Source organism: Cherax quadricarinatus, unplaced genomic scaffold (genome assembly GCF_038502225.1).
Source record: "Cherax quadricarinatus isolate ZL_2023a unplaced genomic scaffold, ASM3850222v1 Contig5518, whole genome shotgun sequence".
Lineage (NCBI taxonomy): Eukaryota > Metazoa > Arthropoda > Malacostraca > Decapoda > Parastacidae > Cherax > Cherax quadricarinatus.
The window spans coordinates 2360-19472 of NW_027200544.1; the positions used below are offsets into that span (position 1 = coordinate 2360).

At 42.3% G+C, this 17113-nt stretch overlaps 1 protein-coding gene across 3 annotated transcripts; it reads right to left on the reverse strand.

Annotated features, from left to right (window-relative positions):
• Positions 1 to 1629: 1629 nt before the first annotated feature.
• Positions 1630 to 9863, reverse strand: LOC138852235 (uncharacterized). Of its 3 annotated transcripts, none has more exons than XM_070081973.1 (4): positions 9749 to 9863; positions 9095 to 9276; positions 6178 to 6265; positions 1630 to 3915 (listed from the first exon to the last, which is right to left on the reverse strand). In XM_070081973.1, the coding sequence occupies exons 2-4, from the start codon at positions 9262 to 9264 to the stop codon at positions 2029 to 2031; spliced, it is 2145 nt and encodes a 714-aa protein (XP_069938074.1). In that variant the 5' UTR covers positions 9265 to 9276; positions 9749 to 9863; the 3' UTR covers positions 1630 to 2028. The 3 variants fall into 3 exon arrangements, with proteins under 3 accessions (XP_069938074.1, XP_069938075.1, XP_069938073.1); XM_070081974.1 differs by having other exon boundaries at positions 9095 to 9273; positions 9749 to 9832; XM_070081972.1 differs by having other exon boundaries at positions 9095 to 9298; positions 9749 to 9832.
• Between the last annotated feature and the right edge of the window lie 7250 nt (positions 9864 to 17113).

Sequence of the window (17113 nt, forward strand, 5' to 3'; positions counted from 1 at the left end):
GGCAGAAGAAGAAGTCGGTCTTAAAGTAAAGAATTTAGTCCATTGTGTGGTCCGAAACTGAGCGTGGAGAGGGAGTGCTTGACGTGTCGGTCTTTTCCGAGTAGAATGGGAAGGTAACGAAGGAGCATCATCAGGAGATTGACGTTGGCGTTTAGGAGTAGGACCGGAGTTGGTCCGGCGTGAAATGGGTGGGCGATTCGAAAATTGCCGTACCGTAGAGGGAGAAGCCGGAAGCATAGTCAAAGGAGAGCGGAGTTCAGACAAATCGAAGGAGTCAGTCGAAGCCCCGGTACCTGAAGCGGGTGAGGAAACAGCACCAGCAAGAGGTACAGGGGCATCAGGAGTGTCCGAAGAGTGGTCTAAACACAAGGCAGGGTCAGAATGGGGTGCGGTATCAAGAAGGGGCCCGGGGGTAGTGGGTTCATGGATTGGGTTCTCCATGGTTAGGTTACTCCTTTGCTTTTTGTTTTTAAGAAAAAAAAAGAAGAAAAGAAAATAAAAATAAAAAAAAGAATAAAAAAAGGGGGGAGCGGGGAGGAATAGTTCCCAGGAGGAATGAAAGGGCCGGAAATCTCCCTCCGCGCCCAAGAGGACCTCAGCACCGCTAGTAGCGCAGATGCAGCATGGAACCCGTGCCATACCCTACCCTTCATGCCAGTAAACCAGCAATCCGGGATAGCAACCTCACATCTGCCGAGCTACCTCGGTGGACAAAAGAGAGGGCGGCCGGATATCCGCCACAAAGCATACCTCCTTCGGCCACCACCCCCGGAATCCGAAAGGTGGCTTCCAGAGATACACCCGTCGCCCAAAAGACACCCAAAGCTACTCCGGGATACCGGAGAGGGATCGGGACATCCCCAGGCGATCCAGATTCCACGGCAAACTACGCCACCGCCAAGAACCTCAACGGAATGGGATGGACCCCGGTGTCCTTTCCCCTACCTAGGAACTAGCGCGCCTGTGGGAGAAATCCCAAAGGCCAAAAAGAGGAAGGGCAAAAGGGAGGGGTGGGGAGGAGGAGGAGGAATGGAAAAAGGGGAGGATGGGGAGTATGGTATAGGGGAGGGGAGAATGGGGGGTAATTAGGTTCGGTCTCAGGAAGAAGACCGACAGGTCTAATTCCTCAGACCAAGAGCCTCTTCACCACGCCAAGGAGCCCCCCCCCTCGGTGGACAAAAGCGAGGGCGGCCGGATATCCGTCACAAAGCATACCTCCTTCGGTTACCGCCCCCGGAATCCAAAAGGTGGCTTCCAGAGATACACCCGTCGAGAAAAAGACACCCAAAGCCACCCTCTGCTATACCAGAGAGGGAACGGGCCATCCCCAGGCAATCCAGATTCCACGGCAAACCACGCCACCGCCAAGAACCTCAACGGAATGGGATGGACCCCGGTACCCTTTCCCCTACCTAGGAACTAGCGTGCCTGTGGGAAAAATCCCAAAGGCCAAAAAGAGGAAGGGCAAAAAGGAGAGGTGGGGGGGAGGAGGAGGAAAGGAAAAAGGGGAGGATGGGATAGGGAAGGGGGGATTGGGGGGTAATTAGGTTCGATCTGAGGAAGACCGACAGTTCTAATTCCTCAGACCAAGAGCCTCTTCACCACGCCAAGGAGCCCCCCTTGAAGAGGTAAATAATTTAAAGCTTTATTTAAACAAAATAACCAAATACAAACAAATATAAACAAAATCTGAACCAGAGAAGCTCAGTGCTCTGGAATTATCTGCTATGATTGCTCAAGCAAATTTACCTTCTTCGAAATCTTAATATTTCAGGAAATTAGTTTTATCTAAAATACCAGTTTTATAAATTAAAACTAATATACTAAGGAAAATATTAAAATAACCTAAATGACTTAAAAATATGTTACAATTGTTTAGCAGATACATGAGAAAGGCTAAACATGAGAACATTAGAAATATCTATCATGGAAAATTAAAGTACTTGCATACGAATAGACACGAGATATAACTTTCCTCTTTATTATGAATACAGAAGAGAGATCAGGCTATTTCAAATAATTGACTATTTACAAGACTACTTCATTTAATCTTTCAAATATTTTGTTGCAATACTTCGTTGCTACCTCTCTGGTCATGTATCGTGTTGCGTAGTCAAGTGTGTGGATGAAGCAGCCTTTGAATGTATGAAGGTTGTGAGCACAGGCCAAGTTAAACTTGTTTATTGATACAGTCGACAATACAAACTCGGGACGTACGTGGGGTCCTCCCTGCACCAGCTGAGTCACATCACCCATGTTAGAAACATAGTAGTCAGTCTGACGAGGAGGTGGATTCAAGAACATCTCTCTGCTGTTCTGTACATCCGAGCGACACAGCTCATTCAGCGCCGCCTCCTGTAGCATTGTCGCATTTTCCATTTCTCTGTGGAAATCTCTCTGAAAAGAGCGTGCAAAGCTCCAAAAATCTTGCATAACCTCTCTTGGGATCCTGGTACACATATTGATGGGCGCCATGTGGCAGCCAAACGCAAGAGATGAATCGCTGCTCCAATAGTTTCTCATGTTTGTACTGTGTTTGCTGTACACGGTGTACTTGCCACTAATTATATTCTTTTCCACCAGGAGGTCAACGAAAGCGACTGTAGCCAAAGCACAGAAGGCAGAATGAAGCGTCACATCCTCCGTAAAACACTTCTCTCTTAGTAACTTTGTAGTGAATTCATCTAAGACGCTAGTCAAGTGGAGTGCCTGGTCCTCTAACCCTTTTGGAACTTTGAAGAGAACTTCCAATTCGGATTTCCTCAGTTTTCTTTCCCATTTCCCCATCAACATCTGTTTCAGAGAGGGGTTATTTTCTATAGCCACTTTTCTCGCAGATATTAGTTCAAAAGTTTCACCAGCGACAAATTCTCCAAGCTGCTGTTCATCATCAACAGGTGTGCCAGCTATGACATCATTTAACAGCTGCAGGAAGAACCCACATATCTTTAGGGCAGTGAAGCCGTCAGCAACACCATGGTGTATACCAAGAGCCAAGTGGCTTGTACAAGGCCACGGCGACCATTCCTCAGCGAGAAGTGGAGAGAGAGCCTGTGGTGATGTCCGAATGGTAAAGTCATGCAATAACGAGCTAGCAGTAAGCCCATGTGGTGTCGAGCTAGTCGACTGAGAGCCAGATGGTAGACACACTGGCGCTGACACAGGACATCCTCCAGATTCACCCAAATCACCAAGTAATGACTTGGAAGAAAGACCTGGTAACAAGGATTGACAGGCGGTATTGGCGAGGTCCGTCCTAGAGAAGTCTAAATTTGTTAACGATGAGATAGAAGATGAGAACAATGAAGAGGGTGATGTTGATGTGGCATAAGAGAAAGATGAAGACACAGATGAGTATGATGAACAAGTAGGCAAGGAAGATACTGAAGACATTGAAGAAAAGACTGGAGACGCCGAGTAGGAATTTTGAGAAGACTTAGTGCTATTTGAGAATTCTGGGGGAGGAGGAATAACTCTTAAAGGTGGGGAATGTGTACTGGGTGTAGCAGTGGAAGGGGTAAAGGGAAGGAGGTAAGATGAATTAAAAGTAGAAGGCAGCTCCTCCAAGGAGGGTGTGGATGACAATTCATTGCATGGTGCCGGGCTGAGAATAGCGCCAAAACAGGTTTCGTGTTTAGTAGTAGCAGGAGCAGCATTATTAGCAACAGCAGCAGTATCAATAGCAGCTGGTTCAGTAGCAGCACCAGAATCAGCAGAGCGGCCAGTGGATCCATCGTAGGGAATGCCAGAGTCAGTACCACCAGAAGCAGCCACAGTTTCTGACTCTCCAACAACATTAGCAACGGCAGCAGCGGGTAGGAACTTAGCGCACCATAAGGGGCCCTCTGAAGAGTTGTATTTATATGTTTTCAGACGGGCTATCACACTGTTCAGGTCACAATCTTTCAATATCATCTGCAATAGTTTGAAATGTCTGTAATAAGATTAGTCGTAAAAGAAAATAGGAAAAAAAAAGTCCAAAACATTAAGAGTTATATGAAGCTTTAAGTGTATGGATCATTCAACTAATATTGCTTCCTGTCCTTTGGTCACTGATCTAAACACTGACCCGCAAGTGGGTTGAGGGTCAGAGGGAAGGCGATGAGAAATTTAAAAAGATGATTGATGTCTCAGATCAACGTTCTTGGCAATACAAATTAAACATGAATACAAAGTTAAAAATAAAGTACCAGGAACCAGCACATGTGCTGCAGTAACAAAAACAAAAACAAAACAAGAGGAAGCGTCTCCCCCCCCCCACCGGAATCCGAGCAATAAAATAAATTTTAAGTAAAATAGCAGAGGTCGCGGGCAGAACCAAAATTCCCTCTGCCTCAACAAGAAGGCACTTTAAAGCAGGTTATAATAGGAGAGCTTTGCACGCTCCCTGTCTTCAAGTTACAAAATCTTAAAGTTAAGATTACCCTGACATTTAACCAGGAGTATTAGTAACCCAGTAGTAAATAATAGAGGACTGGTCTTGTTAAGAGGTTTATCGGGTGCAAGTAAGTGATCCCTGGTTCCCTGTAAGACGAGGATGCTACAACTCACCAACTAGTACTTTTTCATTTTTTTTCGAAAAAAAAAAAAAAAAAAAAAGATGGGGGGGGGGCAAACACCTATCTCCTGTCAAATCTTTTATTTTCTTGTTTGAGCCCTGCACGCCTATAACAATGAAGTGAAAAATTATAGAGCAAGTTAGAAACAGTAGTTACACATTTACGGACCACCTTGACAGCGCAGGTTATTCAGCCCTGCATACAAAAAATGTAAAGGCTAGAAAATCTCTTCAAATAAACAAACCCACTTTTGACCTTAAAAGTTAGTTCCTACAAGACACCTTGGCAGAAAGTCTTCAACTTAAGGCAAATTTAAAATAAGAGTTGCAGTCAAACTATACGGAGCGAGACGAATATCTGCAAACACGAGGCCATGGTAGAGATGTATGCGCCTGATCTTCAGTAGGTTACTATCCAAGTGAATTCCTGTTTCAGGAGGGCTGAACACCCACACCCTGGCAAACAATATAAAACTTTCCTTAGTCTGCAGGGCTTGTTTGGCCCCCTACTTCCATATATGCATATGGCCCATGACGTCAAGGCAAATGTTGGCACAGTGAGCTTGAACAGCAGCCTTTGACTGGGATGCCAACATGGCTTAGACACTGTTTGGCTCTTCCGAACTACAGGGGACGGAAGCATACCGAGCCATGGTAGACTGCACATTGGAATAGTACACAGTGAATCAAAAGCAAACTAAGCCACCTAACAAAGGAATAACTGGAGCTCTGCAGTGAGTATAAGAGGCCCGGTGGCCTCTGGTCACACACGGAGGGCCCGGGTTCGAACTGTCCTGTTCACCTAGCAGCTAAGCAACCACCACCCTCTCAGACTTTCATCATTAAGAACCTATCCATGAAGCATGAACTGAACTATGTTCCAAGAATTTAGCGAAGGTAAACACGAACCACGCAGGGATGAACGGCTGGGATTCATCCACTGCCTACAAAAATGCACCTGAAGCCCCATCACAAATCCAGTCACAATCCAGGAGAGGGTCCCGGAATCTGAAATGAAATGCACTTGTGAAATGCCTATTCAATGCCCCTGTGCAGTGCCTAATTCCAGGCTTCAGAAAGGCCAGCAGAGAAGAGCTAGCCTAAGTAGATCTGGCAGTCACACACCAACCTGAACTAACCACAAAGGTGGAGCACAGTCCGCCGGTCCGCACCTGCCCCACTTCTGAATACAGTCAGAATAGATAAACGACACTTACAACATTTCGGTATCTTTATTCTTTATTATGGAAAGAATAAAGATACTCAAATGTGGCAAAAGTCTCATTTCTCAACTTTTCAATTTTCTAAATCGTTTATACACATAGTATCTAAGTACAATATCTAGCCACCTAAGAGCATCCATTTTGATTTATGAGAGGCACACGTTAGCAGCATAGGGTGGAGAGGGGTGGGCTTTTTTTTATGCCATTCAGATTCAATTAGACTAACCAACGAATTTTATACAAAACTTTCTTTGATGAGCTACTACTGAGCCTGCAGGCTGAGTGGTAAATTAATATTTTTATATTCATGTTGAGCGGTATATTAATCAAGGTCTGACATTCTTTTAAATAAATATAAATAAAAACATTAAACTAGCTGAACACTTAAAAACATACCTCAAAGTCTATATTTTCCTGAGTTGTCTCCTTGAACCAGAGGACACCGTCACGGGTGCCAAAACTCAAGCGGAGGTTGGGTACTTTTCTGAGGAAAACAGTTAAAAGATTTGAACTCCGATATTTCATATTGTTTATGGTCGAATAATGGACATCGTTGCTACGGTGATGACAAGAGTAACGCAGTAACGTTAATTATAGACACATTCAGGAACGAATCTGAAAGTAGTGATTTTTGTACATAATGTACGAAACTATACATTTGTTTCAATAACATGCTGTGTATTTAATGAGAACTATTGTGTAAACTAATAACTAGTGTTCCTGAACAGTAGAGTAGTTTTTAGATTTAACTTTTCTAACAGTCAACATACTAGATCTATTAAGCACCTTTCAACACTAGTGGTAGTGTATAAAAGTTTTGAATACTAAGCTTTTAAACGGGATCGCATCAGGTAACACTGAGAAAGCTTTATGTATGGAACTAGTCAAATTTTCATTCCTGTTAGCATAACTGAAGGTTCTATATTCCCTTCCCCCATCCTAATAGTAAATAACCTAAATATCCCCAAAGAAAATTCTCAGTTTATAACTATATAATAACTAGCCAAAAAATAGTGCCCTAAAGGCAAATGCAGAATATAACTTTAGTATATCTGACTTTAGCATTGGGAATAATATTAGGAGAGAAGTAAATAATGAAACTTGAAGGAATGTAGTAACCAGGCTTAGGCTTGGTTAAAAGTACTTCTGGCAATGTAGACAAACATGATCACTCCAAATACAAAAGTGGCGAGCCCTATGGTCACCGAACACTGCTTCATTGTTCACTTATTGAGAAATAGAGACAGTATAATAATTATGTGAAAGGTAAACTATCTTATTAACGAAAATAAGATAAATTTTCCAGCAGCAAACAAGTTAACTGTAGATCTAAAGCCAATGTACGTCTGTTAACCCTTTTGGGGTGTAGTTCCTAGGCCTTGTGTGTATCAATAAGCACTTGCTCTATTGTCCGGAGGATGGATATGGAGTGCATAATAAAGTAGCCACTTCTGTGGCAGAATCTAAAATCTAATCCAATAGTCCTCCACGTATATTGTCCAGTATTAAAATTGATCTTTTAGACTGAAGAGCACTTCATTCACTCCGGAGGTACCAGGCTTGCATTCCATTAGCGATTAAAATGAACATAATTCATTTAGTATAGTAAAATCCCTATTAGGGAAAAAATTTGAATGATTTTCATTCAGATTTTTGCCTTTTAGTCAAATTTGAGTCACACATTTCGTCTACAGCCTAAAATGCTAGTAACATTATGAAAATATTAACTACCACCTCACTTCTATAACGAGTGATAATTTTTTCCATCAAAGGTAATCTTTAAGCTGGGCCTTGGAGATTAATGACAAGTATCAAGTATCACAAATCTGTTGACCAAAATATAAAAAATCGAAAGCTGAATTATATGCAAGTGAAAGAAAGCTGTAGAATATATTACTGGGAAATTAACTAACTTCAGACGCAATGCAACATGGCTAAATGCTACAAACTAAAGCAAAGAAAGCCCGAATAAATTTGAGAATCTTTATTTAAAGTACCTACCACAAACTTCCCTAGTCTACTGAGGAATACTACATCTATTTGGCCTCTAAGAGAATAAGAGTAATGATGATCCTGAAGACCAAGCCAGAGCTACGAAAACAGATTACAGGCAGAATATGTGCAGACGTCAGAGACAGACAACAGAAATAATGGGACAACTAGAACGAGCCCTTGGTTCACCCAAAGGTATAGAGGCCTAAACTAAGCGTGCTAGAGAATGAAAAAAAAGTATAGTATACAAAGGACCCCAAGAAAATAAGGAGATTAGTCGAAGAGCCAGCAACTAATATGCATGAATAAGGACTGGGAGGCCCAGCGGCAATAGGAGAATGACAGCATTGAAAGGCAAATCTGACCCAAAGCTGTTGTACAACTACATCAGGAAAAAACAACAGTCAAGGACTAGGTAATCAGGCCGAGGAAGAAAGGAGGGGAGATCACAAGGAACGATCAAGAAGTATATAAAGAGCTCAACAGGAGATTTAAGGAAGCATTTTCAGTGGAGAGAGAAAAGACTCCAGCTAACTGGGATGGAAGGGTACACCAACAAGTGCTGGATACAACATACAACTGCAGAAGTAAAGAGACTGCTAAGTTAGCTACATACATGAAAGGTGGTGGGACCGAACATCTCTCCGTGGGTCCGACGAGAGGGAGCAGAAGCACTGTGTCACTAACAACAAACCAACATTATCAAACCAGGGCAGCTACCCGAGGTGTTAGACAGCAAATGTAGTCAAAATTTTTAAGAAAAGACGGACAGGTAACATTAAATTATAGACCAGTGTTACTGGCATGTATAGTAAGCAAAATCATGGAGAAGCTTTCCAGAAGAGTGGGGGAGCACCTAGGCAGGACCCATACATAGCTTTAAGATGCGATAAAGCTCATGGAACAGGGAGAGTGGACCTAGTAGCGACCAGCGAAGAGGCGGGGCCAGGAACTGTATCGACCCCTGCAAACAAATAGGCGAGTACAAAGAGTACACTTACTGAATGGGCTTTTAGGAGTTCCGCTGAAACTAAAAATGATCTGAAATACTAGTCATGGGGAAGCTCTAAACCTTAGAGACCATACAGCACCCTTGGAACCATTTAAGGGAAATGAGGAACTGTCTCGATGCATAAAAGAATTAAAAAAATGTGGTGGGAGGGAAAGAAAATTCTATGCACCTTCGGAAAAGCTACATTAAAAAATTATGACTTAGTGGGTGTGTTTTTTTTTTTTTTTTTTTTTTTTTTTAGCATTCTTACCCTTCCTAGTATGTTTATTAATCAGTGACCTGAAGAATTTTTCGTAACTTTGATCTTACCTATACAGATGAAGTAGTGCCTGCTCGACATGACTATGGTGGAGGGGCTTAGGAGAGCCCAGCTGTAAAACATAGCAGGCTAAGAAGGTACCATGCTGGTGCCCCACCTCGAACCATTCTTCAATGGGCAAGGCTGCCCGCACCCAGCTGCTGTTGTTGCTGCTGGCCATGCTCTTGTACTGCTACAGCAGCAGCCCGAGTTAACTTAATTTCAGTAGCAGGATATTAAGATACAAATATTGGTAAAGCTTTAAAGCGTGACAGATCAATTTGATCAATTTGATAACTAAAATATAAACTTACACCTTAAGTGAAAAAAAAATTACTTGCAAGCAGAGTGACAATTTGTTCATAACATTAAAAGCTGCTGCTCTTCAAAATAATTCAACCATTACAGACCAACACAGTTTTACTAGAGCCTAATTTTTCATCTATCTTGGCTGAGAATGATTAAGAGGAAACCCTAATACTTAAGAATATTAAAGATATTCATGGAGAAACTTTAGACGTTACTTTATCTTAATTAAAGAGCCAAGCAAATGGGAGGTAATTAGATTTTATCCAATGAAGGGAAGGAGTAGTTCTGAGTTACCAACACCATGGCACCTTTGAAAGGCAAATGCTCCTGACAGAGCTGGTTTTAAGATCACTCACCTGTTTGAATTATAACTAAGTGAAAGTTTTACAAAAGTCAACAAATTATGGGGCAGTCCTGATCCGTAGGGTTCATACAGCACCTGGGAAAATAGAAAGCGATAATTTGCTATCCTAAGGAAATACAGGAATTTCCTTGTCTTAATCTTGAATTGGTAACATCTGGACCTGTTTACGTAACTTGCACAAGCTTATTAAAGCTTCAATTTCATTACAAAAATTTTAAAGAGGCTTAATCCGTTTAGAATTAAGGAGCAGTGTAATGAATACCCCCCACCCCCTAAAAAAAAAAAAAAATGTACTACTGTTTCTTATTACAGTATGAAGAGCATTCGACTACAGAAAAGTCCACAGTCTACCACGACTAACACTAATACACAATTAGGAAAAAAATAAAGACGTGTACCTAAGTGTATACAAATTATATTGGTCCCATGAGATAATTAGCCTATCGACAACTCATCTCTGATTTAGTCGCACGCGCTCTACATAATTTTTTAATTTACATTAATTAGGTTTGGATTGTTCTAAAATAACCCTTTATAACATTCCAGTCTGTTGCCTTTATGAACGCGATTTGAATAATGAGTAGTGTAACAAGTTGAAACTACAGTTAAATATTAGCGTTGAAAATTTGAGGTAATCAGACGAGGAAATAAATGAAGATAGAAACCATAAGAACGCAAGTGTGAACAGAAAACTGACCCCACCGTGAACAGTAGAGGAAGCGAAGTTTAATAACTTTGTACTGATTAGTTTATGGAGTTTGACAAACTTTTAGTTGTATTTAACTTTTATCGTTTTAAAGATTTCACGAATTGGATAGAGTAGTGAAGGTTATGATGAGAGTTTTAATGTGCTAAGATGCATTATTACATATGTAATTAAGATGATTTGCGCTGAAAAAGACGTTTGCTTTATTGCGTATTGTAGTCAAGAGTGTGATGTGTGACAGTCTGTTGAAGATAACTGTTTAAGGTGTTCAGATTAATATTTTTCTTGCACAATGAAGCTCAAGAACTATCAAAGTTAAATTTTAAGAATTCACCGCCTAGACAGCGGTTTGAGCTGAGGTGCTCTGAGTTACTCTTATTTCCTCAGAAGGCAATTTGTCATTACGGTCGATATTGAGTCATTGAAGGAGACTGTCACGCCGGAAGTGACGTGTGCTGCTGCCTACCAGAATCCGGGATACAAAAGAATTGTATGACGCGGTGGTTGACAAGCTTCGAGATGTTGAGGTCAAAAAGAATGTGCGTGCCTGGTTGATGTATGAAAACCATAACACCTCTCCGTGTTAGAGGATAGGGTGTGTGTTCACCCAGACAGGCTGCTGATCTAGGTACGTTGGATCAAGTGTTGATGGAAATTCATTCCCGGAGGAAACGGAAGTCTTCGGTGTTTGGGGATGGGCCTGGGGCTCAGGTACGTGATGAGGCTGCCTGCAAGACAATAGAAACTCATTGCACCAGTGATGCACGAAGAGCCTGATGTGGAAATCAATGAGGTGGTGGGTGAAGTGGAAGTGCATCAAGCTGCCTCGATCAAAAAGAGGTGGAGGACTTTCTTACCCGGAAACAAACTGCAAAATCGTATTCTAATTATTAACGCTAACACACAGGTAGCCTGGTAAAAAGACCTGGACAGCAATTGCCACAGATTCTCGGGGTTTAAGAATAAAGATGCTTATCGTAAATGGGCCCAAGGTACCTGGGTTTAATAAGGAGGACCTATGCTTTACGTGGATACTTCATACTTACATGGATGATGTCGCGTTTTTGGAAGAGCACAACCTTATGAAAGCAAAGAGATCTGGAGATCAAGTTGTGGCGTACTGTACGTTTAGTGGGAGATGTGGCCTTGGTGGGGGCGTTATTCCCGTTTGTGTTCCATCATAGTGAAAAGGCATCATTGGCAGTACGTCACAGTGGTTAATAGTAATTGAATTCTAGTCTTAGGGGACAAGGAAGCTGTAATGAGGTTTGCTGGATGGTGAGGTCAACAAATATTGGGGAAGTGATGAGGAATTGGTGTGATGGTTGCGAAGCCTGCAATAGGAAGTTTTACGTAGGGGAATGTAGGAGGCTAAATTTTACGAGACAAAGGTTGCTGAATTATTACGAGGATAGGTTGCGGTAATGTTACAAGGAAGGGGTGGCTATGAGGGTGTACCGAATGGATGATACAGGGTCTTAAGCTTTTGCTCCGAGGTTTGCGTAAACAGCAGTATGATGCAGTGCGTGTACAGGCGACGGTGGCGGCGTTATGGGGATAGGCCGTGTATACACTTACCTATTTGTGGTTGCAGGTGTCAAATATGAATGTTTAAGTACACAGGAACTGAGGCAGACTACTACAGATTCAATATGTGCAATGTAATTTGGGAGTGGGGGGGTAGTGGATTCCAAAAAGAGCAGGGTCTGAAAACAAGTGAAGCGATGAGGGTGTTCGTGGACAGGTGGTGCGAGCAATATTGAGAGAGAAAGGTGGGGGGGGGGGGAGAGGAAATTCGGGGTACTCAGGGAGAGGGATTAGGTGGCGTTGAAAGGGAGGCATTGAGGAGTGGAAATGTTTTTAGGGCAATGTCAACAATGTCTAGGGGTAAATCCTCGGGGCGTGATGGGATGCCATTTGAATTTTACGTAAATCATTGAGCATTATTGAAGATGTTTTTGGTATGCCTCATGAAAGTCATTAAAGAGGGGGGTCATGTTGGACCCTGTGCAGTCGACGGTAAGTTGCAAGTAGGGATTGTTAATAGTTTTACTGTTTGCCAAGTTGTTGGGAATTGTTAAATTTTTGTGGGTCGCACCTCACTGGGCCAGTATGGTATTCCGGGAAGATCCGTTATAGTGCAGGAACGTTTAGTGCAGGAGAATGGGAATAAGAGTGCTGTTATCCCTTTGACTGGGAATACATGATTTTGTGGGAACAGTAATATCCTCTTTAGGCAAGGACAGGGAGAGGAAATTGAAGTAGGTTGGTACATTGTGACTTATCAACGTGTCGGTTTTGTAAACCATTTATTTACACTGTTTTGTGGAGCGGTGGATAGAGTATAGATTAATGAAAGATTAGGATGGTTGTACCATTTTTGTAAAGGTGTACGGCACAGTGATCCGCTGTTGGAGATTCGTCGATATAATCTCCCGGCCCGGGCCTTTTCCAAGTGGTGGCCCGGCCTTGGCTCCCTTTCTCGAGAGGTACTAGTCTTCTGAGCCTAGCTATCCCCAGGCCTAGCCCCATTCCCCGCCCCCACGAGGCTCTGAGGGAGAAGCTAGGCACTTTGGGCTGCCACAAACCCCCGCCCACACTGGGCTCGAAGGGTGTGGCAGCTGCATAATAGCAGACGATGTCAGGAGGTGCAAAGGCAGCAAGTACTACAGTATCCTTTTGGAGTCACCCCTAGTTTTAGACATTACGTCTGAGCCATACCCCCGGCCGGGATTGAACCCGCGGTCAGAGAGTCACCCCTAGTCTTTAAGACACTTACCGCGTCTGAGCAATCGTGTCATTACGATTTCTCGAGTCATTACGTCTGAGCGCTGGGGAAGTTCAAAAATGCCTCTTGCTGTGAGTGTTACTGCTGTTAATTCACTTGACCTTTGCACTATAGTTGTCCGCTGTCTCAGATGCTCTTCGCGTGTGTACAGGGCCAGTTCAATTGGCTGGCGAATGTGTCTGGTGGGGATGATAGAGTAAAAGGGTGAGCGTGTCCAGCCATTTTAGGGTACGTAGACGATACTACGTTATTGGTGAATGAACATACTAGTGGAACTGGAAGGGGTAGTAGAAGTTTGGCAAGACGTCAGGAATAATAGTGAACGTTGATAAGTCTTCTATGTTAAATCTTGGGAATGGATTAATTGTCAGGACTTTGCAGCAGGATCACCACGCGGGTGAAGGGGTCTTCTAGATTGGTGGGTATCTGTACACAGAGGTAGCGAGGGGTAGTAAATTCTGAGAGGGTACAGTGTAGCATATTTAATAGCTTAAGAGGAGTCTGGCCTTATCACTTAACTCTTACAAAGGTCCATTACTGTGAATGACCTTCTGTCTAGTCGGGCTTAAGTTTGCTCCGTTTTACTAGCGTGATGCGTATGATACAAGGTAGGATTTTCTAGTTTTTAAGTGCGAGTAGTTGAGAGAGTAAGCGGTGACATGCCGGTGAACAAAGGTTTGGACCTATTTGATCTACGTGAGCGTGTGTTTATATATATTTTTAGTAGTATTGCATGCAGGCCCACCTCATCAAAGATGGGTGCCTGGATCGCGTACATGGTGTGTTAGATAAAACTTCCGGGGAGGAGGGGGGAATAGATCAGAGTTTGATCGAGAACGTCTTGACGAATTCCACAAGTGGTGTAGTGCTACCTAACGAGTGAGAGACGACTACTGGGAACATCACGACGGACGACGCCAAGGAAGGTAAAAACATTGTTGTTGTTGGGGATAGCCAGATTAGGTACATGGATAGGGCATTCTGCTTGAAGGATAGGAGTAGGAGGCAGAGAGTGTGTTTTCCTGGGGCTGGGATGAAGGATATTGTTAGCCGTCTGGATGACATCATGAGAGGTAATGGGAGCAATCCTATTATCTGTCTCAGTGCTGGAGGCAACGATGTTGGCAGACGTAGGAGTGAGGACCTGATTAGCAGGTATAGGTCAGCAATAGAGATAATTAGGAGGAAGGGTGGGAAACCTGTCATATGTGGTATTTTGCCAAGGAGAGGAGTTGGAAATGAATGGTTGTCCAGAGCAATTGGTGTCAATTGCTGGCTGGACAAATACTGTAAGGAAAATGCGGTAACATTCATTGACAACTGGGACCTCTTCTATGGCAGAAATGACATGTATGCCAGGGATGGGGTTCACTTATCTAGGTGTGGGGTGGGAGCACTGGCCAACGCAGTGGAGGGAGCTGTTAGGTCTTTAAACTAGGAATAGTTAGTGGTATGGGTTTTGGCGGGAAAACAGTGAAGTCGCAGTGTAGTAATATGAGTACTAGGAGAACTAGTAATAGGCAAAATGAGGTGGATATTGGAAAGCCAGTGGCACTAATTGACAAGGACAGTAATAGGTTTAGTGGAATAACAGAAAGGAGCAGGAAGGGTAAAGAGAAAGGAGGGTCCTTAAATATATATTACACAAATAGTCGCAGTGCTAGGAATAAGATGGACGAGTTGAGACTAGTTGCTAGTGCAGGTAACATTGATGTATTTGCCATAACTGAGACGTGGTTTAATTCAAAAAGTCGGGACATGCCTGCAGAATGTCACATTCAGGGTTTTAAATTGTTCCAAGTAGATAGAAGTATCGGGAAGGGGGGTGGGGTGGCATTGTATGTCCGAGATCGCTTGAACTGTTGCATAAAAACGGGTATTAAGTCTGAAGTAACACATACAGAGTCTGTTTGGATAGAATTTTCAGAGGGGCATGAAAAATTGATTTTAGGTGTGATATACCGTCCCCCAAACTTAGATAGGGACCAGGGGAGACTACTATGGGAGGAAATTGTTAGGGCCACAAGGCACGATAATGTAGTAATTCTAGGAGACTTTAACTTTAGTCATATTGATTGGAATTTCTTGACTGGGAATTTAGAATCATACGACTTCTTAGAAGTAGTTCAGGATTGTTTTTTGAAGCAGTTTGTGACAGAACCTACAAGGGGTAATAACCTGCTTGACTTAGTTCTGGCAAACAATGAATCCCTTGTTAATAATTTAGAAATTTCAGAGGAACTGGGTGCTAGCGACCACAAATCAATTACATTTAGCATTGAATGGAAGTATGATAGTAGGGATAACTCAGTAACAGTCCCAGATTTTCGCTTAGCAGATTACGATGGGCTTAGAGAACACTTATCATCTGTTGACTGGGGTAACGAAGAGAGCTATCAATATGACAGTTTTCTGAACACTATACATGCTGCTCAAAGAACGTTTATCCCGTATAAAGAAATTAGATCAAATAGAAATGACCCAAAATGGATGAATAATAGGCTGAAATATCTACTAGGGCATAAGAAAGGAATTTATAGGCGTATCAAAAGAGGTGAGGGTCATCTTATGAATCAGTATATTGACATTAAGAGGGACATTAAAAAGGGGATAAGAAAAGCTAAAAGGGACTATGAAATTAAAGTTGCTAGGGATTCTAAAACTAACCCAAAAAGTTTTTTCCAGGTCTATAGAACAAAAGTTAGAGATAAGATAGGTCCCCTTAAAAATAACTATGGGCATCTTACTGACAAAGAGAATGAAATGTGCTCGATTTTAAATAATTATTTTCTCTCGGTTTTTACACAGGAAGACACTAACAATATTCCAGTAATTAATTTTTATAGTGGGCCTGAAGAAGATAAATTATGTAACATCACAGTCACTAGTGAAATGGTTGTGAAGCAGATAGACCGACTGAAGCAAAATAAGTCGCCGGGTCCTGATGAGGTTTTTTCAAGGGTTCTTAAGGAATGCAAAATGGAACTCTGTGAACCATTAACTAATATTTTTAATTTATCTCTTCAAACAGGTGTAGTGTCTGATATGTGGAAGATGGCTAATGTAATTCCTATTTTTAAAACAGGGGACAAGTCGTTACCGTCAAATTACCGCCCAATAAGCCTGACCTCAATTGTAGGCAAATTACTAGAGTCAATTATAGCTGAGATTATAAGAAGCCATCTCGATAAGCATAGCTTGATTAATGATACTCAGCATGGATTCACAAGAGGCCGTTCTTGTCTAACTAATTTATTAACTTTCTTCAGTAAAGCTTTTGAGGCTGTTGATCACGATAAAGAATTTGATATTATTTACTTAGATTTTAGTAAGGCTTTTGATAGAGTTCCGCACCAAAGACTGTTAAAGAAAGTGGCAGCTCATGGCATTGGGGGAAAAGTGCTCTCGTGGATCGAGTCATGGCTCACAGACAGGAAGCAGAGAGTGTCCATAAATGGGGTTAAATCCGAGTGGGGATCTGTAACAAGTGGCGTTCCACAGGGATCAGTCTTGGGCCCGTTGTTGTTTATAATATATATCAATGATCTTGATGAGGGAATTACTAGTGATATGAGCAAATTCGCCGATGACACAAAGATAGGTAGGATAATTGATTCAAACGTAGATGTTAGGGAACTTCAGGAGGATTTAAACAAACTCTATTCTTGGTCAGAAAAGTGGCAGATGCAGTTCAATGTAGATAAATGCAACTAGCACTTATAAGTTAAATGATACAGAACTTAGCCATACAGATTGCGAAAAGGACTTGGGGGTTATGGTGAGCAGCAACCTTAAACCAAGACAGCAATGCCTAAGCGTACGTAATAAGGCAAATAGATTACTGGGATTTATATCAAGAAGTG